Raw genomic sequence first — 24,647 nt, 5'->3', positions numbered from 1 at the left:
TCCCTGCCTTCTCTCCCCTTTGGGGACAGTTCCCATCAGACCCTGTAAGTGCAGCCCCCCTCCCCCGCCACACTGGGATCCAATTCTTAGAGCACAGCCCTCCCCCGCCCAGTATCCTGTGCTGCCCACTGCACCCCCACATGCAGCTTCCTCTATATGCCCCACCTCCCCGACTCTGCTCAGCTTGTCCTCCCTCCCCAAGTCCCCTTTTGCTACGTCGGCCACGCACATATTTCCAAGCTTTGTCTTCTCATTGGTCTGAGATCTCTCTGCTCTTCACCTTCTTGATGACCCCAGGACCACATCCAAGGGGCCTGGCCTCACCCACAGCCTCTTGGACAGTGCATTTGCCCCTCTGTGCCAGCCCCTGCTTCTCCCATCAGTAGGGCCTGGCCTGGGAGACACCACCCCTCCCCCAGTGAGGAGAGAGTAGTCCCTTCCCTTCCAGCTGGGGTGTCCACCCCCGCCTCAGGCTGGGGAGAGGCAAGAGGTAGAGAAGAAGCTGCAGATAAAATAAAGGGTATGAAATGGAAAGTGTTCTCACGTGCATTCCTGAGGGCCCAGGCCACCATGGCCACCTGGGCCAGGGGTGCCATGCTGGGTTCTGGGATGGATACCAGTGGGGCTCCTGTGATCCTAGGAGCAACGTAAGCTGAGAGGGCCTCCCTCAGCTCAGCCAGGGACTTGTGAGGCTCAGGTTTGAGTTTCTCTGAGCAAAAACCAGCTGACTCCACTCCTGACTCTGGTGCCTGGGCCTGGGTCATTTCTAAGGCATTGTCCGCCATGGCCCATTCTCCAGCTCGGGGGGCTGCAGAGGACTGAAGGTGTGATGGCTGGTCTCCACAGTGGGGAGAAAGAGCTATGGCCTGTGGAGCGAGCTCAGTTCCCTTGGCACCTATTGGTGGTATCAGTCTGTGGGGGAAGGGCTCCAGGGGGGTTGGAGGACACGGAGCTGGAAACACCCAAATCAGGGCAGGCTGACATGGCGATCCAAGAAAAAAAATAACAAGGCCAAAGGGAGAAACTCAGGGAGCTCAGAGAAGTTCCTGGAAGTGGCATCATCACACGTATAGTTGTGCAAGGTGTTCATTGCTCAAGTGTGCTAGGCTGAGGGGCAAGCATGGTGGACTGCAGCCTATGCATGCTCCACTCCCCAGGCCCCGGCATGCTGCATTCCACTGGAGAAAGGACACCCTGTTCTAATTTGTGCAAAGGTGCCATAAGAGCTAGTGGTGGCCCTGGAACGGTGCTGAAAATGGGGCAGATTTCAGAGACAGGGGAGAGGGTGTTCTGGGCAGTGGGAGCTGCCAGAACAAAGGTCCGGAGGCAGGGCCTGTGAAGCAGAACGGTTGATCAGTTTGAGGAGGAAGTAATAGCAAGCAGCTGTAGAAGGCTGGCTATGGCCTTCAATACCAAACCCCAGATTTTGTCGTTAAACTGTGGCAGACTGGAGCCATGGAAGGCATTTGAGCAAGGCAATGATATGGTCAGGGTTGCATGTTAGGATACTTAGCAGAAGTTCAAATGCCTGCTGGTCACGTGGAGCGGGTGGGGCTAGAGACCAGAGCTTTCTCTGTCCGTCAGCTCCACTGCCTCACTTCTTTAGGAGAGAAATCAATTCTTTGTTTAGAAGCAACTTAGGTGGAAAAGACTACTGCATTCAGGAAGGCCACAGTGGGCAGAGGGTCAGTGTCCTGACTGCAGCTTCTCCACGAGGAAGATTTTTCTTTTCCATCATCCTCCTCTAACCCTATAGCCATCGACTGTCCACTGGCCACTATACTTTCCCCTCCTCACTAACAGAACCCGTTTTTTGTTTTTTGAGATGACAATGAGCACAGCTAAAAGGCACATACACAGTTTCCCTTGCACATATGGTATGACTGTCTGATTAATTCTGGGACATGAGATATAAGCAGAAGGTGTTGGAAAGGATTTCAAGAATGCTCCTCGAACTAGAAACGATCTTGGTGAAGGCCATTTTTGTCCTCTCTTCTTCAGCCTGCATTAAGCCTGCAATACAGCTGTGACAGTTGAAACGTCAGCAGCTGTTGTGGATTAGGAGGTGGTCTTGAGATGGTAGCTATGGGCGGAGAGGATAGCAGGGCAACAAGGAAAAAGAACCCAGAGCTTCCGTATCACCCCTGCATTGCCTACTCCAGACTCCAGTGGGAACAAGAAATAAACTTCTAGTTTGTTTAAGCCACTGGTTTTTCTTGACCTGATACTAGCAGCCTGTGAATTATCTATTGTTGCATGACAAATCACCTCAAAACTTAGTGGCTTAAAACAACAGTCATTATTAATATCTCTCCTGGTTTCTGTGTGTGAAGAGCTCAGACAGGGTGTACAACAAGAATGGCTTACCTCTGCCCCATGATGTCTAGGGGCTAGAACCATCTAAAGGCTTGTTTACTCACATGTCTGGCAGTTCATGCTGGCTGACGACTGAGGTCCTAACTAGGGCTTTCGGCTGGCACACCCACTCATGGTCTCTTCCTGTGTCTTGAGCCTCCTCAGAACACAGTGGCTTGGTTTCCAGGGCAAGAGTACCAAGAAGGTGGAAGTTTTATGATTGCGGTGTGATGGATCACTTTTGTGTGGCCTTTCTCACCATGGTCTTGTAATTCCTACTCAGGCGATTGGACAGGTAGGGTAATTGTGGCCCGCCAAAGGGACTGGTCAGTTTTGCCATCCTTCTGGGCTTGACGTGAGCTGTCCCAGATGCGGGAAAGACAGGATCCCACCACCACCAAGGAAGAACTGCCAGGAGTGGAGAGTACGTCCTTTGGACCCAGGATTCCTGGAACCAGGAGACAGAGAGCTCAAGAAGCGATGGCAGAGAAATGACGGCAGGAGACGGTATGGTGGACTTCCCGGCCCATGGAGCAAGAAAGCTGAGTGCCGCTGGACAGGAGGCTTGCTGGCGGAGTAGGGTGCCTCTGGGCACTTACTTGCAGAGCTAGAAAAGCTTTGTAACACTTGCCTGAGGGGAGCAGAGGCTGAGGGCCAGAGAGGCCTACCTGCAGGCACAGCTGGGGAGAGGCTGTCCTGATAGAAGAACTGTATCTTGAGCGTTCCTGACCCTGAGTTGTAACCTGTTACTTCCCTAATAAACCTCATAATTGTGAGTATTGCCTGTGAGTTCTGTGTGGCCATTGTAGTGAATTATTGAACCTAGCAGAGAAATAGTGCTGTGGGAGAGATGGCTGGTGTCAGAGTTGGTAAAGATGGCAGAGAAAGGAGGCATGTCTGACCTCCACCTCATAGGAATCAGCCTTGGGCTGTTGATCTTGGTTCTCCTTCCCCCTCGTGAAGTTAGAGGAGGTCAGACACCTCCCACATGCCATTTTTACAGTGATCAAGCCTCGGAAGTCACACGTTCTGCCCCATTCTATTGGTCAAGGCTATTGCAAAAGTCCACTCAGTTACGAGGGGAGGGAACATAAGACCACACCTCTGTATGGAGGCTTGTCAAAGTCACATGGTAAGAAGACCGTGTGGGATGGGAGATATATTAGTATAGACATCTTGAAAAAATATAACCAGCCACTGAGCCAAATCCCATTTCTAACTGATTGGCATCTATGGAGCAGTCTGTAAAATGAACACCGGCCTTTTTAAGATGCTGGTTTGAGGAAGCAGAGAGATGGCATGTCATATGTGGGCCTACTGGGGACAGAATGAGCTGCTTATGTCATTTATTGGGATTTTCAGTTCTGTGGTAGATTAAATATGGCCATGAATTCTTTGCAGCTCCTCCTAGCAGGAGGTGGAATCTATTTCCCCATTCTTTAAATTTGGACCAGCCTTGTAACTTGCTTTTACCAATAGATGTGGTGAAAGTGAGGCAGTACAACTTCTATGATAGGTTTCAAGAGGCCTTGCAGCTTCCGCCTTTGCTCTCTTGGAACCTTGAGACCAGGTTGTGAAGGTGCCCAGCCTAGCCTGCTGCCAGATGAGGCCACGCCGAGGAGAACCAAAGCCTCCAGCCAAAAGCCAGCACCAGCTTCCAGACATGGGAGTGAGGCCATCGTAGACACTCCAGCCCCAGCTGAGGCTCAGATGACTGTAGCTGCAGGAGTGACCCCACGTGAGAGCAGAAGACGAACCACCAAGCTGATCTCAGCCCAGATTGCTTACCTACAGATCGGTGAGAAATAAGAAATCCTTGTTTTAAGCCACTTAGTTTTGGGAGGATTTGTTACGTGCAGTAGATGGCCGATGAAAGGCCCTGGACTCACTCCTGTCTCATGATGAAGGGTCACTGAGCCTGCCCAACCTGGTGGAGAAGGGAACCAGAAACCCCAGTGTTTGATGGCCAGCTCCCATATGAGCTTCGGTGAGGTGTTGTGTTCACATGGGCAGTCTCTACTGGAGCTAACATCTATTCTGAACCACGCCCAAAAGGAGAGTTAATGCCTGCAGAAGGGGCAGAGCTATGCTCCAAAATCTCAGGGGACTCTGTCTCTGTCCTCTCATTAAAGCCTGACACAGGCTACACCTAGCCCTGATGGAACCTGGCACCCAGTTTCCACACTCCCAACTCTGCTCCTCTCTCAGTCTTTCTCATCTCAGTAACTGGCTGCACCCTCCACCCAGGTGCTTAAGCCACACACTTGCCTGGCAGCCTTTTTCTAACCTTGTATTACGTACAGGTTCAAATGTCACAAAAGTAGAGATAGTGGTGCAATGAAGGCCCTTGTAGTCAGCACCCGGAGCTATGGCCACCACCCACTTTTGACCACTCTTGTGTCATCCACACAGCCCCCACCCCCACTTCTTCCTGCTCCGACTGGATTACTTTGAATAAAATCTAGACTTTGTTTCATCTCATCCATGAATACCTCCCTCACCTCCCACGTGAAACCTACCACCCAGGATTCTACCTAAAACACATCTCTCTGCACACTCAGCTCCTCTCCACCCCAGTGCCACCACCTTGGCCCAACCACCAGTGCCCCTCCCCTGATTGGCTGCTTCAGACTCCGCCTACCCCCTTCTGACCCACCCAGAGTCATCTTAGAATGGCAATCAAGTCATGTCACCACCTGTGATGGATTGATTTGTGTCCCCAAAAATACATGTTGGAATCCTAACCTCTATACTTGTGGATGCGATCCCATCTGGGAATAGGGTTTTCTTTCTTTTGTTAATGAAGTCATATCAGTGTAGGGTGTCTTAAATCTAGTGACTTTTCAGATGTAGAAAAAGCAGATTAGACACAGAGAGAAGCAAGCACAAATAGGGTAAAAACAGATGCTATGTGGAGATCACCGAGGAACCAGGAACGCCAGGGTTACAGAAGCTGAGACAGGGTCTCCCCCCACAACTGACACAGGGAGCCTCCCCTTAGAGCTGGTGCCCTGAATCTGGACTTCTAGCCTCCTAAACAGTGAGAAAATAAATTTCTTTTTCTAGAACTACCCACTTATATTTCTGTTACAGCAGCACTAGGTAACTAAGACACCACCTCACCCAAAACATGCCAGTGCCTCCTCACTGAACTTCAAGTGAAATCCAGACTCCCTTCCCCAACCCTCAAGTCCCTTCGAGACCTGGCTCCATCTGACATCCTCAAGTTCATCTTGAGCTTGCTTCCCTTTCCTTAGGAAACCCCAGCCAGAGTGGCCTTCTGACTGTTCCTAGAGCAAGCCAACCTCCTTCCTGCCTCGAGGCTTCGGCCCAAACTGTTCCATCTCCTTGAGAGAGAGGCCTTTCAACCCCTCACTCTTCACATGATCCCCTCAGCATCCTGGGCTTATCAGAGTCTGACCACTCCAACGTCATCCTCAACGACTCCACCCTTCTTCGCCTCAGCTCCCTCTGTTTTTCCTTCACTGCACTCACCATAAGGTGCAATTATTTTTATTTATGTATAAGTGAATTTGTTTATTATCTGTTTCTTCCACTGGAATTAAAGCTGGTGGGAAGCTAATGGTCACAGTTGCAGAGCTTGAGTCAGACAGAATCGTGACTCAGCCACTACCACCTAAGTGACCCTGGGCAAGTCATGTATCCTCTCTGGGCCTCAGTCTTTTCATCTTCAAAAATGGGAGATAATAATAGAATATACTTACTTCAGAGGCTTGTCATAAGAACTAAGTGAGATAATACATTATGGTGCTTAAAACATGGCCTTGAACATAGTAAGTGCTCAATAATAATAGTAATAATAATAGTCCTATCATCATTTATTATTAATTATTATTTTTAGTATTAATTACAAATGGCTATTCCGTATTATACACACACACACACGTACACATACTTTACCAGCTGCCAGCATGGTGCCTAGTCAATATGTGTTAAATTAATAATTCTGCGTTACCATGTTGTTGTTGGTTGCCTTGAGCTAATTCCAACTGATGGTGACGCCATGTGTGCAGAATAGAACTGCTCCTTAGGGTTTTCAAGGCCGTGACCTTCCAGAAGCAGATGCTAGGCCAGTCTCCCAAGGTGCCTCTGAGTGGGTGCAAACCTCCAATCTTTTGGCTAGTAGTTGAGCGCTTAACCATTTGTGCCACGCAGAGATGCCTCTAAATTAGTGATTCTTGACCACCTACCGACACCTCCAACATCATGGGTTTAAGTTGATCCTGAGGGCTACTTACACTCCAACCAAAAAAATTTCCATTGGTTGGCCTTACTTGAAGTAGAGTATCTCTGATCCCTTAGTTCATGGGCCCAAGAAGGGGCCCCTGGAAGTTATGTGCTGCTTCTCAATCCAGAGCAAACCGTGTGGTTTCATGTATCCTCCTGGGGTCCAGGCCCCGGATCTCAGGCTCCCTAGAACTCGCCTGAGGTGGCAAGCCCCAGCACTTCTTGCAAGTTTCATCTTCCCTTTTAGGTCACATCTGCTGCCTTCTGTCCTCTAGAGCCCATCAGGATAAAGTCATTGATGAGGTGGCCCAGGTGCAATCTGGAAAGATGAAGAGCCCATCGAGAGCATGGAGGGCCAGGCATTAAGCCAAAAGTTGGACACATCCCTGAGTCAGGATGGGGAAGGTGCCTCTGCCCCTGCTGGGTGAGGAAAGGCACCCAGGAGACAAAAAGCTCCCAGAAGTCAGAGTCAACAGAAATAAAGCAAAGAGATCGACTGGACTGATAACTGCAAACCAAGTGCCGGAGGCGGTAGTACGTCTGTTCCAATGAGAAGTTTCTGTCTAGAATGTTAGCTGAAACAAATCAGCAAGTTTTCAGCAACCCAAGGTCCTATCCAAAAGACAGAAGTATTTTAATTCCCTTTGACTACTTTTCAAAAAATCACAAAACAAATATACCGACATTTAAAAATTCAAACACATACACACATAGAAAAGTAGAAGGAGGAGTTCACCTCTCCCGCCACCTTGCTAGGTCTGTTTCACTGGCCAAACTGGAAACCACACGGGGCTCCCCCGACTTAAGGTGAGGGTGTGTTAGTTTCTGGGATTCTCCCGGCAGTGGGTGTAAGGGGAACTCTCAAATCTGTATCTTCAACCTGGACTTCTGTTTTGAGCTCCAGATTCGGGTCTCCAGTTTCCTTCTTTTTTTTTTTTTTTTTAATTTATTTTACTTTTTGGTGTTGTTGCTGAGGATATACGCAGCAGAACGTACACCAATTCAACAATTTCAGCATGTATGATTCAGTGACACTGATTACAATCTTCAAGATGTGTGAGCATTCTCACCCTCCTTTTCTGACTTGTTCCTCCCCATTAACATAAACTCACAGGCCCCTAAATTTCCTACCTAATCTTTTGAGTTGCTGTTGTCATTTTGATCCCATACAGATCATTCTTAAAAGAGCACAATGCTCCTGGCAGACATTCTTTATTAGTTAAGCTAAAATGTTGTTTGGTTTAAAGAAGACTTCAGGGAATATTGTTGGTTTAAGGTTTAAAGGTTTTCTAAGGACAAGAGTTTCAGGGGTTCATCTAGCCTCGATGGCTCCAGAAAGTCTGGATTCCATGAGAATTTGAAAATGTTCTGTATTTCCCCCCTTTTGATCAGGATTCTTTTATAGAATCTTTGATCCATATATTCAGTAATGGTAGCTAGGCACCATCTAGTTCTTCTGGTCTCATAGCAAAGGAAACAGTTATTCATGGAGGACATTAACCTCACATTCCATATCTCCTCCTATTCCTCACTCTCCTTCGAGTTGTCTTCTTGATCAATCCAATTGGATGACCTTCAAACACTTCAAACTCAACATACCTAAACCTGACCATGTCATTTCTCTCCCCAAGGTGGCTTCTTCTCTCAGGTCTCTACCTCAGGGAGTGGCACCATCTGGAAGATGAACCAAAACCCAATGTGGGCTTCATTGATCTCTTCCTCTCCTTCATGTTCAGTTAGTCAGTGGGTCCTGTTTTCGAATCTACTTGCCAGCCATCTCTCAGGTTTGCATTCTTCTCTCCATTCCAACATTGCCTCTGCCCAGGCTCAGGCCACCATCTTGTTGTGCAAGCCTGAATGGTCTCACCATAGGCACTCTGGGTATTTCTGCATCCCTGGCCCCTAATGGACTGTCTGATATATAGTACGGTCTCAACAAATATAGGATAAATGAATGAACAGCTCAGTATTTTAGTGAGATTTCTACTTGGCCTTTCCTCCCGCAATCACTTTTGTTCCTATGGGTCAGGAACCAATATGGGAACCCTGCGTGTGCCAGTAGTGTCCTATCCTACGTTATATACAGAAGAACCAGGAAAACAGCCCTAGGCAGGTACTCTGAGAGCAAGTCCCAGAGTAGAGCGCCTAATAAGGCAGACAATAAAAGCTACTTGTTATTTTTTGTTTATTAGTGAAAGAAACTAAAAGGTGCCAATCCCTGCAAAAGACCTCTTCAAAGTTTTAAAAAGCAAAGATGTCACTTTGATGACTAAAGTGTGCCTGACCCAAGTCATGGTCTTTTCAATTGCCTCCTATGCATGAGAGCTGGACAATAAAAAAGGAAGACAGAAGAAGAATTGGTACATTTGAATTGTGGTGTTGGTGAAAAATATTGACTACAACGTGGTGTGGGACAAAGAACTTGGTTTGGCCTTTGTCTCCAGTTTCCTAAAAATAATCCTTGGAATTTGCCAGCGATAGAGGTGCCTTTATGTGCAAAGACCACACCAGGGCTTAACTTCAAGAGGGGAGGGGGTTATGATACAAACAATCACGCATATTCATTGATTCCATCAATTATACATATGTAATGAGGCCCTGATCACTGACTATGCATAAACCAATAAAGGCGCAGGACTAAGAAATTCCCGGGGACGTGGGATCCTGGAGACAGGAAGCTCGACTTGAAGACTCCCTCCCAGCCTCACCTGTGCATCCTTTCCCACATATCCTTTTTGTGTTTTTATCCTTTCTCTGCTGAGTTAGAGAAGGCCCTTTCCCAGGACCTGGTGAGTCGTAATAAATTATCAAAATTAAGAGGGTAGTGAGGCTGGCTGGATTAAAGTACTGGGAGCCGAGCGAACTCCCTAGCTTGCTGCTGGTACCCAGTGACCTAGCCCTCCCTGGGTGAAAGAAGGGGCTATATGGAGCAGCTGGGGTCTGGACTGACTAGGGAAGGGAAGCCGAGAGTTCCCTGGACTGATCTGATGCCACAAATCGGTGTCAATAGAAGTGGAATTCAGCGCAATGACTCTCAACTCAGAGAAGCATGGAGTTTTAGAGGAGAAAGGAAACACAGGTGAAGGATTCTGGATGGTTGCTTTGGACATATTATCTATAAATAAAAATAAGCTGCTTTCTGTAAAGAATAAACAGGTTTCATTTGCCAGCACTTGGTGTCTCGTGTATGGCTTGATCACACCGGATGGGCAAAGCACCATGGAGTGGTTGATGCCACTGGGTGGGATCCCCGTCCCAGCAGTTTTATTTCTGCTTGGAATTTTGGGGCGACCTGCGTGTGCCATGCATGTAGACTACCAAGAGAATGAACAAAGAAGTCTTAGAACAAATACAACCAGAACGGACCTTAGAAGCAAGGATGTTGGGATGTCAGCTCACTGACTTTAGATACATCATCAGGAAAAACCAATTACTGGAAGAGGACATTATGTTTAGTAAACGAGAGGGTCAGCGAAAATGAGGGAAGTCCTCAATGAGGTGAATTGGCATAATAGCCACAACAATGGACTGAAATATATCAGCAATCTTGAAGATGGTGCAGGACTGGGCAACATATCATTGTGCTGTGCATAGGCTGTCCGTGAGTCCATCCACTCAGCCACGGCTGACACCAAGCTGGTGGGCGTGTCCTTGGCAGCCTTTCCCTGCCTCATCCAACAAAAGGCCAGGCGCCTGACCCAAGGGAGGCCCGGAACCTGGCTGCCTGTGTCCTCCACTTACTAACTGGGTCAATTGGAGCAGGTGAGTTAACTCAGGGCACTTAGGCAGGTGCCTCCAGATTCCTCATCTGTAATTCGTGATGAGGACAGCACTTGTTTCACGGGACGTGTTATGGATCCTAAGTGAGTTTATACACTGATGTCCTTAGAACAGGGCTTCAAGCATTTATTATTGCTGTTATTTTGGGGGGAGGTATTGTTATTTGGCACCAAACCCTACTCCATTCACAGCAGCCAGGGCACCTGGCAACCTTGTGCAGAAAAAATCCCATATTTTCCAGGTCTGCATTTGTCAGGAGGTGACTGCGGGCAAGGTTGGCACCTGACCTCCAGAGTGTGTCAAGTGCAGGGCTGAGGGTGCCTAGCCCGTGTTGGCACCAATTACAGCTCAGAGGATGTTAGTTCCTCTCTTAATGCCCCAGTCGGCCCCAACCAAGTCTCCTGCCAGCTGGAGCCCCAGTCTAGGGTGTGAGTGAACAGGACAATATTTTCAAATGAAGTGGTGGGCGCGGAGCTAGAAGTCGGTATGCCCTGAGACGCTGTAGCCATCAATCGGCGGTAAACGCTGTGACTCTAAGCTCCCACGGGTGGGCTTCTGAGCCGGAGCCCACCGCTGCCAAACACACATTTCCAGGGAAGAGGGCCACACTTCGGTGTTCTAGGAATGCTGCGCTCTGGCCCCTGGGAAACAGGATGCATTGGATAGTTTGCGGACCGGGCCGTCCAGGCACCTGCGAGCGGAGTCAGTAGATATTTGGGTAAAATATATATTTAATAAATTAAGAAATTATTTATTGCGCAATTGTACGCTTTGGGAGGGGCAGTGGTGGTTTCGTTTCGTCCCGTTGTGCATGGGGTTGCAGAAGTCGTCGCTGACGGCAAGGCAAATAACAACAGTATGCTTTCGAGGCGGGGGAAGACAGGCAGTGAGGCCCGGGTGCCTGCAAGTCTGCGGCGCCGAAGGCAGGTGGCGACAAAGGCTCATTCATCGACGCCATTCGCCAAGCTCGCAACGCCGTCTGGGCTCCGTCCAGAGAACTCGGAATCTGGACAAATGGAAGCCATGGGTAGGCGAAGGAGAGACTCAAGGACGTGCTGGTCAGGGATGAGGTGCTCGAAGTACTCTTGGGTCTGGGTAAACCCAGATGGCGGTGGGAGACCGGGGCCCAGAGGGGGCGGGGCTTGCACCAAGAAGGTGGAGCCTAAGGTGGGCGGGGTTATGCATTTACAGGAGGTGGAGCCTGAAGACTGCTCTGTTCTCCGCTTGGGCGGTCCTGGTGCTGGAAGCCCGCAGCAGAGGATGCTCTGGGTGGGCGGGGCTTAAGGGGCCGCCAAGGACGGGGTTTGGGCTTTTTTAAGTGGGCGGGCCCTGGGGCTTAGTGTAGGTGGGGCCATGACCTCTGTGAAGGGAAAGTGTCTTGGCCATACGTGGGCGAAGCTCTTCCGCTGGCAGGTCTCGGAAGGACGGCGAGGGGCGGGGGGTGTAGCTGGGGGCGGGGCCTGAAGAGAGCGTGAGGGGAACGTGTCCACTCTTGGAGGGTGGAGTTGGCCTCTCTGTGGGACACAGTTGGTATCTGTGGGATTCCCTGCACTCGTGGACGGTCAGAGGCTCTGTGAAGGGGCGGAGTTTGTAGTTGTTAGGCGGAGCGTGCTGGGGGCTCTGGGCGGTGTTTATACCTCCAGGGAGCCAATCTCTGCACAGGCCGCAAGAAGGGGAGGGGCTTATCGCACTGGTGGGCGGGGCCAGTGGCGCAGGCGTCGGCCTGGGCGGGGCTGGTGGAACAAATAGTATTGCCGGAAACTCTGAGCTGGCAGGGGTCGACGCTTGACAACAGTTGGTGGGCGTGGTCGTAGGTCCGAGAGGCGGGGCCGATAGCCCCCGGGTCCACCTGACTGGGCCGCGCCGGGATGGGCGGGGCCTGAGAGTCCGTGGGCGGAGCCTGCGATACCGCCTCGGCTTGGCCCCGGGAGGCCGTCTGTTTAGGCCCGCACGCAGCTCCGCATCTGGTGTTCATTACAGAATGACAAAGAGCCGGCTCCGGGCCCCCTTCCCCACTTCTATCCTCCCCTCCAATTGCAGTGCATTTAACTCTTTCCTGCCCTCGAGGAGCACTGGATCCCGTACCCGGGGTCGCGGGAGGGAATCCTTGCCGTCCGGACAGGTTTTGTCACCGTCGCCTCAATGCTGCGCCTTCACCTTCTTCCAGGACCCAGGCGTCTTGGCCGCCCCGCGACCCCCACCAGCAGCCAGCAAACCTCCCCGATGGCGCCTCCGAGGTTAAAGGCTTGGCAGGATCTGGCGGAGGCTTCTGGTTTGAGTTAGGGGAACGTGAAAGCGGGGGCCGGGGGCGGTGCGTAGCGTTCCCTCCGCCCCCTTAGCGGCGGTCCCCGGGTTCGTCTACAGCTCCGGCCCCTCCTCTCCTGGTCCCCTGAGGCCCAGCCCAAGCCTTCCAGCCCCAGCCCAGATCTTAGGGCCGGAGGGTGGCGTAGGACTCTGGAAGAAAAGGGGCTCTGGGCTGCTCCTCCTCGCCTGTCCGGGTGGTCGTGACGGCCCTGCCCCGTCCTAATTAGAGGCCCCGGAGAGGCTGCAACTGAAAAATTACAGGGGCGGTGGGAACTGGCGCCTCCCCCGCCTGGGTCCCCCCGTCCCCGCAAGGCTGTGAGCACGGGCAGGGGAGGGAAGGCTGCCGGGTCTCCCAGGCTTGATCTTTGACCAGCCCCTCCTCCAGTTCCTGGGACACCTCAGACCCGAGCAGCCTGAACTCTGGCTCAACCGAGGTCTCCTGGGTTCTCTCTGTTCCCACACCACCCTCAACTCACAGGGAGAAGAGCAAAGAGTGGTCCAGAAGGGAAGGCCTTGCTTGCGAGGCTGCTGGGGAGTTGGAGGTGGGAGCCTAGCCCAGGGTATTTCCCCCTGGGTTCCTTGCTCTCCCATGCCCAGCCTGCTCGGCTCTGGCCCTCACTTCCTCCCCAGAGCTCTTAGAACCCAGGGGATAGTAGCATCCTCAGGTGGCCTCCACTTCTGGGCCACCTGCAGAGATGGGAAGGGAAGTACCAGAAGCAAGTTAGGAGAGCCTCGGTCTCTAGCCAGCCCCTCACTCCCCATAACCCTAGGTCCAGAGCCTGCCTTTGGGCTCTAAGCCCCAGTTTGAGTCCAGTCCAGCAGGAGCCCTTATTTTAGAAACTTCCCCTAGAGTCATCCCCACATTCTTGGAGTTTTGGTAAAAAAAAAAAAAAGAGAGAGAGAGAGATACAGGATTCTCCTCATTCCAAACCTTCACTCCTGGGCTCACTATGTGACCTTGGGCAAGGCTATGCCCTTTCTGGGTTTCTGCTTCCCCAAGAATCTCTGAAACATACCCTTGCTCAAAGGGTCTTACCTTACTTCCTTGCAGGCCCAGCCATGCTGAAGAAGGCCCCCCTCCTTTTCCTTTGTCCTCTCAGACCCTCCCCTCAGGCACCAATGGGGGCCAGGAGCTTTGGGTGAGATTGGCACTCCGTTTATTGGAGAAGACCCCAGCACCCACCCCCTGAGGTCTTGGGGGCCTTGGCCTCTCCTCTGTCATGAGCACCAGGCCGGGAGCAGAGTTCCCACGAGTCAAGTCATGGTGATGGGAGAGGTGCCTGGCTGGGCCAGGGAAGCAGATAGCCCTCTGTCCAGGCGGGTGGCCCCCATGGGTTCCTGGTGCAGCCTCAGCCATGTGTCCAGCGCACACTCCTTCCCCCATTCCATAGAGGGGGGCCATACCCCATCACACGCTGGTTCTGCAGGTCTGCACCCCCGTGAGGCTGCCCCGGGGGGGTGCGGGTTCCATTGAGCTCTTGCTTCCAGCGTGGGTGACCCAGCGATAGCAGTCAGTGACACTTTTGTTAGGCGCATGGGGGCCACAGCGGGTGCAGTATACGATGCCCAGTGCAAGTAGGACCACCAAGAAGACACATGTTGGCACCAGAAGTGCCACCAACAGCCATCGATCATCCCTTGGGCTGTGACCTGCTAGACTGGCCTCCCCCAGGGCTGTTGGGGCTGTTGTGGGGTCCACTGAGGGTAACCATGGGGCTAGCTTGGGCTCAGGGGCACCTTCCCTTGGGACTTGGGGGGCTTTGGAATGGGGGTGTGTAGGGCTGCTGGGTGAGGTCTGGTTAGTGGGGCTCTGAGAGGGTAGGGGAGTGGGGAGTGCAGGGAGCTGGGTGGCAGCAGGCACAGGGACTCGATGAGCAGGGGCCACAGGGGACCTGGGAGTGATGGTCAGAGGGGGCTGCACAGTTGGGGTAACAGGAAGCTGGGTGGTCTGAGCTCTGAGCACTAGGACATCTGGGGTTTGAGGGAGTTGATGGGCACGGGGAGTGGTGACCAGTGGGGCATGGTTAGCTGAAATTCGAGGCAAATGAGTGGTGGTCTGGGTATCAGTGACCTGGGTGTCTTGGGCCGTGGGGGACTGGTGGGCATGGAACAGTTCAGGGTGTTTGGCTGAGATAATGGGGGGCTGGTGGGCAGGGGGCCGTGCTGGCTCAGTGGCAGAGATAATGGGGGGCTGGTGGGCAGGGGGCCGTGCTGGGTGAGTGGCAGAGATAATGGGGGGCTGGTGGGCAGGGGGAAGATTCAGAGAGTTGGCTGAGATTCTGGGGAACTGGTGGTCAGGGGGCAAAGCTGGGTGTGCGTCAGGGATCATGGGGGGCTGATGGGCAGAAGCCAGGGGTGGGTGTGTGGCAGAGATAATGGCGGGCTGGTGGGCAGAAGGCAGTGTGGGGCGCGTGGCAGAGATCACCATGGGCCGGGTGACAGAGAGCACTGCAGAGTGGTAGGGGACTCGGGGGGCACTGAGTGGGGGTGGCCAGGTGGGCCCCGGGTAGGACCTCTGAGGCTCTCGGGCCTCTGGGAAGCTGGGTCTGTAGACCAGGCCAAAGTCAGTCAGCTGCGTGGGCTCCATCCATGGCACCCCCGGCATCTCGGTCCAGCCACCATCAAAGGCCTCCCAGACCTCATCTTCATCCTCCTCATCCTCCTTGTCATCCAGCAGCTCATCCTCCAGGTCCTGGGAAGCCCTGGCGCCCGTGGCCCCTGCAGGGCTGCAACTGATCCCATCTGCTTCAAGCTCATGGCCCTCGCTGCAGTAGCACTCGAAGCCACCAACGTAGTTGACGCACATCTGCTGGCACACTCCAGCGATCTGGCACTCATCGGTGTCCACGCAGCGATGTGGCTCGTCCTCAGCTGGTCGGAAACCCAGGCGACAGTGGCAGCTGTAGCCTTGTGGCCCGCCGGGCTCACACTGCTGCTCACACGGGGCCTGGGCGCAAGGGTCCTCGCAGCTGCGCCCATCCGCTGCCAGCCGGAAGCCCTCGGAGCAGCGGCAGGACACGCGCCCATCCACCTCCTCCACACATTCGTGTTCGCAGCCCCCGTTGTCCGGGCCGCAGCCGGTTCCTGGGCACACGGGCCCAGCCCGCGACCAGCCCACGCCACCCTCGGGCTGCTTCACACAGAGCAGAGAGGCTCCCCTGCCCCCCTGGCACTGCACGGCAGCCACGGAGCCGAAGGGCAGCCACTCGAACTCGGTGGAGACCAGGTGGAAGGGCGTGGTGTAGACGGCTGGGCCGGCCTGGCCCGCCTCCTCCGGCAACGCTGGGCAGGCGCCCTCAAAGCCGAACTGGCACAGGTAGCCATCGACGGCCAGCGTGCACGAGCCCTCGAGCCAGCGATGCTCGCCAGTTGCCTCCAGGGCAGCGCAGCGCTGGGCTGGGCAGGGGCCGCCGGTGGCTGGCAAGGCCCAGTTGGTGAAAGCGGTGTCCTGGTCTCCCGTGGTCCACGTGAAGCCGCGCAGGGGGCGCTGCGGTTGACACTGTCGCGGCTGCCGCTGCAGCCCGATCCACAGCAGCCGGCCAGGGGGGCCGGCGCCCACCAGGCTGTCCACACGCCGCGCCTCCTCGAGGGTCCGCGGCGTGGCCAGGTCGCCCCCCAGCTCGCGGCAGGCCCGCCAGGCCTCCAGGAAGGTGCGGCGCCGCGGGAAGAGCGCGTAGCAGCTGCCTGGGCCGCAGGCGGCGCGAGGCTCGGCGGCCCCGGGGGCCTGGCCCAGCGCGGGCACCACGGCCGCCCAGGCCAGCAGCAGGCGCAGCAGCATCGCGACGCCCCCCGACTGGCCCGGGCCCGGCCCGCCGAAGCTCTTGACAGGGGGAGGGGCTGGACCTGGGGGCGGGCCGGGGGCGGGCCGGGAGGGTCGGACCTTGTAAGGAGCCGCTTGGGGCGGCTGCCAGCCCCGGGCTCCTGTTCCCCCAGGACCGCCGGAGCAGGAAGCGGGCGGGCGGAGACAGTGGTGAGGGTCCCGGGGGAGCGGGGTGGGACGGGGGCGGGGAGGAGGGGCAAGGCTGGGAGTCAGGGACGGGAGACGCCTCAGAAGGCTGGCCCGACCCTCCCACCAAAAGCTCCAGCACAGCCGGGGCTGGGGTGGAGGTGGGGCGAGGTCTCTTTCCAGAGACCCACAGACCCAGATTTGGACACACGACCTCATCACATCGGGAGCAGACTCTCGGCTTGACTGCCTGTCATCCATGTGGAAACATACCCTGATCTATTCCGTTCAGCACCGTGGGCAGGCTTCTCTGCTGCCGGCTCCTCACCAGCAAGGGCACTGCCCCCAACACCCTGTCCCTTGGCTCCAAAATGCTAAGTCGTTGGCCTCACTGTGAACCCACGCTGGCCTGCAGCCTCCTTCCCATGCAGGCACACGCTCTGACATGCTAAGCCCCTAAGTTGCACCTACAAAGATGGTGTGGCATTCTACATATCCTAAACATAATAAGTCCCTCAAGGTTCACATGAATGGGAACCTTCTTGATCCCTTGGGCATGGACACCCTCAACTCCTCCTTTGTAGACCAAGCCCCTGCCTCAACCTCCCCTACCCGAGCTTCCTGGGGCCAGTGGGCAGAGAGGACTAACAGAGGGGGGCAGGAGGCTGCCCTTCCTTTGTGACCCTGCTTGGCCTGGAGCCCTGGGAACCTGGGCTTAGAGGGGGAGGAGGCAGCCCCCAAACAGGAAATGCCTCTCTGGGCTCCTGCTGCAGGAGGGCAGGGTGCCTGGGGGAGGGGGCAGGGCTGCACTCAGGGTGAGCAGAGCCGGCTGTGAGGGGACTGATTTGAGGCCGTGTATGGTTTTTTTTTTTTTTATGGACACTGGGCTCACAATGACACGCACACGTACGTGGCACGGGTGTCAACATGCACATGTGTGGAGCCCTCCCTGCCCCCAGGGCCTGCTGTGTGGGTCTGGCCTGGGCCCTCTTCTCCACCCCTCCTAGAGGCCTGTGGCTGAGCCCAGCCCCTGAGGGTCCCTGGGGAGCTGGTTGGCGGGTTAACCCCTGCACTTCCACTGCACTCTGAGCAGATGCTCGACCCGCTGCCCTGACGCAGCTTCCTCCTCAGCCTCTGATCTGCTGTGTGACCCGGGGGAAGTCACTGACTCTCTCTGGGCCTCCGTTTCTGTTATTTACAAACTCGGGGCAAGGTGTCCTGGCCTCTCAGCTCCCCGGGGCTGTTGTATCACAGCACTCAGTGTTCGCAAATGTGCTTTGTCAGCTGCGGAGGATGAGGCAACCGTGCCTTAGTCTTCCGATCAAATCAGGGTAGGGGTGGGGGACCACCTAACAGTGCCTGGGCTGGCCTTGCGGACACAGGCAGCGCCGTGAGAGCCAAGGCATAGGGAGCTCTTGCCATGTGCCCAGGAGCTCCTTCTCACCGGGTCTAGGGCAGTGATGCACACAGAATTTTCTCCCTTTTGGGAGCGGCAAGTCGATATGGGGCAATTAGTCCTTCCGCTGGCTCAGGCCCCAAGCCTTGAGATCATCATCAACTCCTCTCTCTCCCACACCCCGAGTTCGATCTTGCAGCAAACTCCGTTGGATTCGAATAGATCCAGAACCCGGCCACTTCTCACCACCTTCTTTGCCACTAGCCCAGGCCACGATCACCTCCTGTCCCAGTTCCTGCAAACAGCCTCTCCCTGGCCTCGGCTGTCTCTCCAGCCCTCTGCACCCCTCCCCACATGACAGCCAGTGAAAGTGGTCCTTTTAAACCTGAGTCAGATTGGATCCTTCTGCTCAGAACACTCCCAAGCCCCATCTCGCTTAGAGGAAAGGCCAAGGTCCTAGTGGTCTGCCCCCAGACCTTTCGTCCACCTCGCTCCCCCTGTTATAGCTGCTCTGGCCTCCTTACTGTTCCTTAAGCTCCCAGGCACAAGTCTGCCTCAGGGCCTTCGCTCTGGCTGTTCCCCCTGCCAGTGCAGCTCCTCGTGCAATAACTGCCCACTTCCCTCAGGTCTCTCCGCTTAAGCCTCAGAGCCCCCACCTCCCCTAGGACTCCCCGGCCCCCTGATCTGGCTCCATTTTCTTCCCTTGCGCTTATCATGACCTGGCATGGTATATATTTACTTATTGATTTGCTTACGGCCTGAACCTCCCTAGCCCAGGGTCTCTGAACTTTGATATTCAGGTTGGATAATTCTTTTTTTTTTTTTTTAATTTTTATTGTGCCTTAAGTGGAAATTTACAAATCAAGCCAGTCTCTCATACAAAAATTTATATACCTCTTGCTATATACGCCTAGTTGCTCTCCTCCTAATGAGACAGCACACTTCTCTCCACCCTCTATTTTCACATCCATTCAGCCAGCTTCTGTCCCCCTCTGTCCTCTCATCTCCCCTCCACACAGGAGCTGCCCACAGTCTCATGTGTCTACTTGATCTAAGAAGCTCACTCCTCACCAGTATCATCTTCTATTCCACAGTCCAGTCCAATCCCTGTCTGAAGAGTTGGCTTTGGTAATGGTTCCTGTCTTGGGCTAACAGAAGGTCTGGGGACCGTGACCTCTGGGGTCCTTCTAGTCTCAGTCAGACCATTAAATCTGGTCTTTTTATGAGAATTTGAGTTCTGCACCCTACTGCTTTCCTGCTTCCTCAGGGGTTCTCAGTTGTATTCTCTGTCAGGGCTGTCATTGGTAGCAGCCGGGCACCATCTAGTTCTTCTGGTCTCAGGATGATGTAGTCTCTGGTTTATGTGGCCCTTTCTGTCTCTTGGGCTCATAATTACCTTGTGTCTTTGGTGTTCTTCATTCTCCTTTGCTCCAGGTAGGTTGAGACCAATTGATGCATCTTAGATGGCTGCTTGCTAGCATTCAAAACCCAAGTGCCACTCTTCAAAGTGGGATGCAGAATGTTTTCTTAATAGATTTCATTATGCCAATTGACCTAGAAGTCCCCTGAAACCATGGTCCCCAAACCCCCGCCCCTGCTACACTGGCCTTCCAAGAGTTGGGTTTATTCAGGAAGCTTCTTTGCTCTTGGTTTAGTCCAGTTATGCTGACCTCTCCTGTACTGTGTATTGTCTTTCCCTTCACCTAAAATAGTTCTTGTCTATTATCTAATTAGTGAATATCCCCCTCCCTCCTTCCCTACTCTCGCAACCATCAAAGAATATTTTCTTATCTGTTAAACTATTTCTTGTGTTCTTATGATAGTGGCCTCATACAATATTTGCCCTTTTGCCACTGACTGATTTCACTCAGCGTAATGCCTTCCAGATTTCCCCATGTTATGAAATGTTTCACGGATTCATCATTGCTCTTTAAAGATGCACAGTATTCCATTGTGTGAATAAACCATAATTTATTTATCCATCCATCCATCGATGGGCACCATGGTTGCTTCCATTTTTTGCTATTGTAAACAGCGCTGCAATGAACATGGGTGTGCGTATATCTGTTCGTGTAAAGGCTCTTATTTCTCTAGGATATATTCCAAGCAGGTTGGATAATTCTTTGTTGAGGGATCCAGGCTGTGCATTGGAGGATGTTTAACATCTTTGGCTTCTACCCACTCGTTGCCAGTAGCATCTCCCCTGTCATGGCAACCAAAAATGTCTCCAGACATTGCCAAATGGCCCCCTGGGGGGCAACGTTGCCTCCAGTTGGGAGCTTCTTTCCTAGGAGACTGTTAACTCCATGACAGCAGGGTCGTTGTCTTGTTCCCTGCTGCACTCCCAGTGCCTAAAAAGCACCTGGCCCACGGCTGCTGCTCAGTAGGGAAGGGGAAGTACAGGGCCTTGCTCTGGGTGACAACCGTGGGGAGCTGGGATTTTGCTTGCAACCAAAGCCCACCTGCTCCACACACACACCCAGCCTTCCCCCATGAAGTCAGGCTACCCTAGAACTGAGACATCCCTGAAAATCAGCAAGCCTTTTTGCACTTAGGGAAACTGAGGCCCAGAGAGTCTCAGAGCAAGTGGGTCTCCGAGCCGGGACTAGAGCCAAGGCCTCCTGACTCCTATTCCAGTGCTTCCTTTGCTGTGGCACCCTAAGGACCCTGTGAGGGGGGGCATGTTGTGACACAGCCAGCCCCCCTAAGAGCCAGGGCCTAGGGAGCTCTTGATGAGAAGATGGAAGGAAGGCATGACAGGAGGAAGGCACATCCTGGGGAAGGTCCTGAGGTGGGAGCACTCAAGATGTGTCTGGAGAATGCAGAGGACTCTACTGGCCTGGAGTGAGGGACATCTAGAGGGATGGGAGAAAGCAAGGGAGAGAGAATGCCAGAAGGGGACTGGGGCCTGGCTTGGCAGGCGTTGAGCTGTCTCCTAAAGGCTGGGCCTCCATTGTGAGGCATGCTGAGAGAGCTCTGTGGCTGGTGTGTGGTGGGTGGAGGGGGACCAGAGGCTAAGGACCAGTTAGGAGACTGTTGCAATAGTCCAGGAGAGGGGAGGGGAGCTGGCTGGAGAGCTGGGCAGCAGGGCGGGTCGGGCTGGGGGAGGCGGCCTCTGGAGGCTCCTCAGGGCGGGTGGGAGCCCAGTCCAAGGGTGTGGCAAGCCCAGTCATGATCTGGGCAATAGCTGTTGCTGGGGCGGCCAAGGGGAGGCTGTAGGCTGTCTGGCAAGTGGGTGGGTCAGATCAGAGGTCGGGACCCCAGCCTCCTTGGGGGTGAGGAATTGGGGAGACAGGCAAAGGAACCAGGAGAAGGAGGGTCAAAGGCCAAATTCCAGATGTACTAGCTGGGCCTACTTGGGAATGGAGGGAAGTCAGAACCAGCACCACAGGAGAAACTCTGCCCCAACAAGGCTGAGGGTTTGGTGGGCAGAGAATTAGTCTTAGGGGTGCACCTGGGTGCCCAGTTTGGGAGGATGCCTGGCACTCATTTGTCCCCTCTGTTTGGGAGAGGTGGGGTTGAGGCTGCCCCACATGGGGTGGGCATAGCCTCAGGGATCTGGGTGTGAGGAGCTAGGGACGTAGAGAGGGAGCTGGTTGACATCTTATGTTTCCTCCTAGATTGCTTGAGCCTGACTCATCTTGGTCCCCCCATAGCATAGAGAAGATGCTAATTAATACAACAAATGCTTCAAGGGTGGGCAGGTGGATGGATGGATGGATGGACGATGGACGAATGGATGGATGGAAAATGAATGAATGGATGGAAAGATAGGAGGATGAATGGAAGTATGGTTAGATGGGAGGATGGATGGATGGATGGATGGATGGATGGATGGAAGGGCGGGTGGATGGGTGGATGGATGGATGGATGATGGATGGATGGATGAAAAGATGATTAGTTGGGACGGTAGATGGATGGATGGATAGATGGATGGACTGATGGAGAGATGGTTAGGTGGGAGGATGGGTGGACAGATGGATGAGTGGACAGATGGATAGATATGTGGATGTAAGAATGAGTGAGTGGATGGATGAATAGATGGGTAAGTGAATGGGTGTGTGGATGAGAAGATATATAGACACATGGTTGGATACAGGGATATCAGCATAAGTGGGGGTTCTGATGCATTTAGAGCAGCCGCCATGATGAATGCATGCTTAGGATGTAACTCTAGGGATCTGAAGGATCACAGCCCAGTGGGGCAGGGCGGCTTGGGAAGGCCATCTGCAGGGATCCTGTGATGCTTCCCCAGGTACCACACAGCCTGTTTTCTCTGCTGGGCTCTGACAGGGGATAGAGATAGGGACTGGGGATAGGGGACAGTGCACTTTCCAAGCTAAGGCACTGGGTTCAGCTCACATTTGGGGTTAGTGGTCAGGGGGCTGGGGTTTCCAGCTCTGATCAAGGCCCAGTTGGTGGAGAGCTCCCCTTGAGAGGAACATGAAGACAGAAGCCCCCTCCCTGGAAGAAGCCTCGTCTTCCTGCTACTGGGACAAGCACAAGGCCTGGTGGTTGGGATGCAGTGTGTGGGCCCGTGGGGGTGAGGGTGAGGGCGGCCTGCAGAGGGGCTGGCCTGGAGAGGCTCAGTGGAGCAGCCAGAATGGGGGAGTCAAGAGCAATGGGGGGCGCCCCTGGCAGGCGTCCTTGTGAGCCTTGGCGTGCCAGGCCGCTGAGCCAGCACATTGCTTTGTGTACAAATCACCTCCTTTACTTCTTTCCTTTGTCCCCATCCCCCACCTCCCTCCATTTCTAAATTCTTCCCAAACCACCCGCCTTTGGGCTGTCAGGAGGAAGGGCTGACGGGTGGGCGGAGGCGCCTGGTGTTGGGTGGGGAGGGGGGAATGAGAGGTGGGTGAGGTCCCTAGGCTGGGCAGGCAGGGAGGGAAGAGGAGGGGGCTCTGGGAGGGAGGGGAGGGAGGGGGAACTTCCTCCGCTCCCCTCTTGTAGGCGAAGCCTGTGTGGTTCTGCGGGGGAGAGCCCTGGGACGAGGGGTGGGGAACTGGGGCCTGGACAGGGCGGAGAGACAGGCTTGGGGAGGTGGGGCCCAGGAAGAAGGAATGTAGTCCAGACCAGGCTGCCCCTGGGGATAAAGGGTTCTAACAGCTGGAGGGAAATGGGGGTGTCCTTGTCATGGAGAGAGACTGTGCATGTGAGGGTACCTGGGTGTCCATGCACCACCTGTGTGTGCACATGTGTGTGCTCACACATGCCTGGCGTGGTGTCGGTGTGCACATCTGGGTGTTGTGTCTGTCCCAGCGTGCCCATACCCGTGCCCCCAGCTGTTGGGGGGAAGTACATGGCTGCCCCTGGATTGCCCAGCCTGGGCCCAGCTGAGGCCCTGTTCTGCCTCCTGGTGGACACCTGACCTGACCATCTGGCCACATCTGCCCACATCAGGGCTGAAAGGGCCCAACACCCCCCAACACACACCCAAAGAAGGCTGGGCTTGCCCAAGATTCCTTCCAAGAGCAGGCTGGGTCAGGGGCTCACAGGAGCGGCTGCACGGAAAATGAGAACGGGGGCCTCCTGTTCCTTGGTTCTTGTCCTCCCCTCTCGTGCCCTTTCACCTTGGCTCCTTGGTAAGAAGTAGGAGAGCCTGTATCCCAAGGCTAGCCTCGCGGAATCCTCCAGGAAAGTTCCAGCTGGCTCTGTCACAGCCTCAGTTTCCTGATCTGTGCAGAGGGTACCTGTGGGAGTGGACCTTCTGACCTCTGTGGTGTCTGCCAGAGGATGCCACCTAGGGTGACCAACTTGGCCGGCTTTGCTGAGGACTTTCTGGTTTCCGCACTGGGATTCCTGTGTCCCAAGTAAACTGGGCGGGTTGGTCACCTGACTTCCAGGGCGGTTCTCTTTCTAACACATGCTTCTCACTTCTACCCCAGTCTCAGCCCCCACCCTCCATCTCTGGAATTTTCTCTGCTCCCTCTTACTTTTTCTCCTCTTATTTATGTCTAAGACCTTCCTCTTCCTGCCCTCTCTGTCCCCAGGGACACTTCAGTCTCACTCTTCTCATTCTCACTGTTCCCCTTGCTCTTTCTCTGTCCCCTCTCTGTGTCTGGGGTCCTTCCCATCACCAGGACTGTCCTCTCCTTGGCCTCTGGTCTGTCTCGCCATCTCTGTCTCTCCATTCTCTGCCACTTCTGTCCCTCCCCTGTCTCCAGAGTTTCTCCCCATCTCTCTCCCCGTTTCTGTCTCCAGGGTCTCTGACTTGTCACCATCCCTGGGTGGTCCTGACCTCCCTCTACTCCCCTTGCACGGTAACCCTCAGGGTGGCTGGGGTGAAAGCCAGGTCTGGGGGCTGTGACCAGGCTGGGAAGGGGAACCCAAGCAGACCTGATATTTATGTTGGGACTTCAAAGTGGGGCAGAGGCCATGGCGGGGGCAGAGAGGGGTGGGGTGGAAGGGGCTGGGGAGCAAAAGCCAGTTAAGGTCAGCTCAGGCCCCTCCCTGGTGGGGGTCTCCTTGGTGACACACACTCCCCCATGGGACACTAGACCCTGAGTAGGAACAGAACAGGCTATTTTGGTGCAAAGTTCCAAGAAAGGCACTTCCCGTGCCCCTGGCTTCCCCCAGCCTCATCCCTCCTTCCTGTCACCCTGCACAGGCAGCGGGGGC

The 24,647-nt window shown here is 54.3% G+C and overlaps 1 protein-coding gene across 1 annotated transcript; it reads right to left on the bottom strand.

Annotated features, from left to right (window-relative positions):
• Positions 1-13,821: 13,821 nt before the first annotated feature.
• Positions 13,822-16,465, bottom strand: CD248 (CD248 molecule). The gene has a single exon (XM_010599159.2). It carries the CDS (start codon positions 16,463-16,465, stop codon positions 14,096-14,098), a length of 2,370 nt encoding a protein of 789 aa, XP_010597461.2. The 3' UTR covers positions 13,822-14,095.
• Between the last annotated feature and the right edge of the window lie 8,182 nt (positions 16,466-24,647).

Source organism: Loxodonta africana, chromosome 7 (assembly GCF_030014295.1).
Source record: "Loxodonta africana isolate mLoxAfr1 chromosome 7, mLoxAfr1.hap2, whole genome shotgun sequence".
In the NCBI taxonomy this organism is placed as follows: Eukaryota; Metazoa; Chordata; class Mammalia; order Proboscidea; family Elephantidae; genus Loxodonta; species Loxodonta africana.
This window is presented reverse-complemented; position numbering and strand designations above follow the sequence as displayed.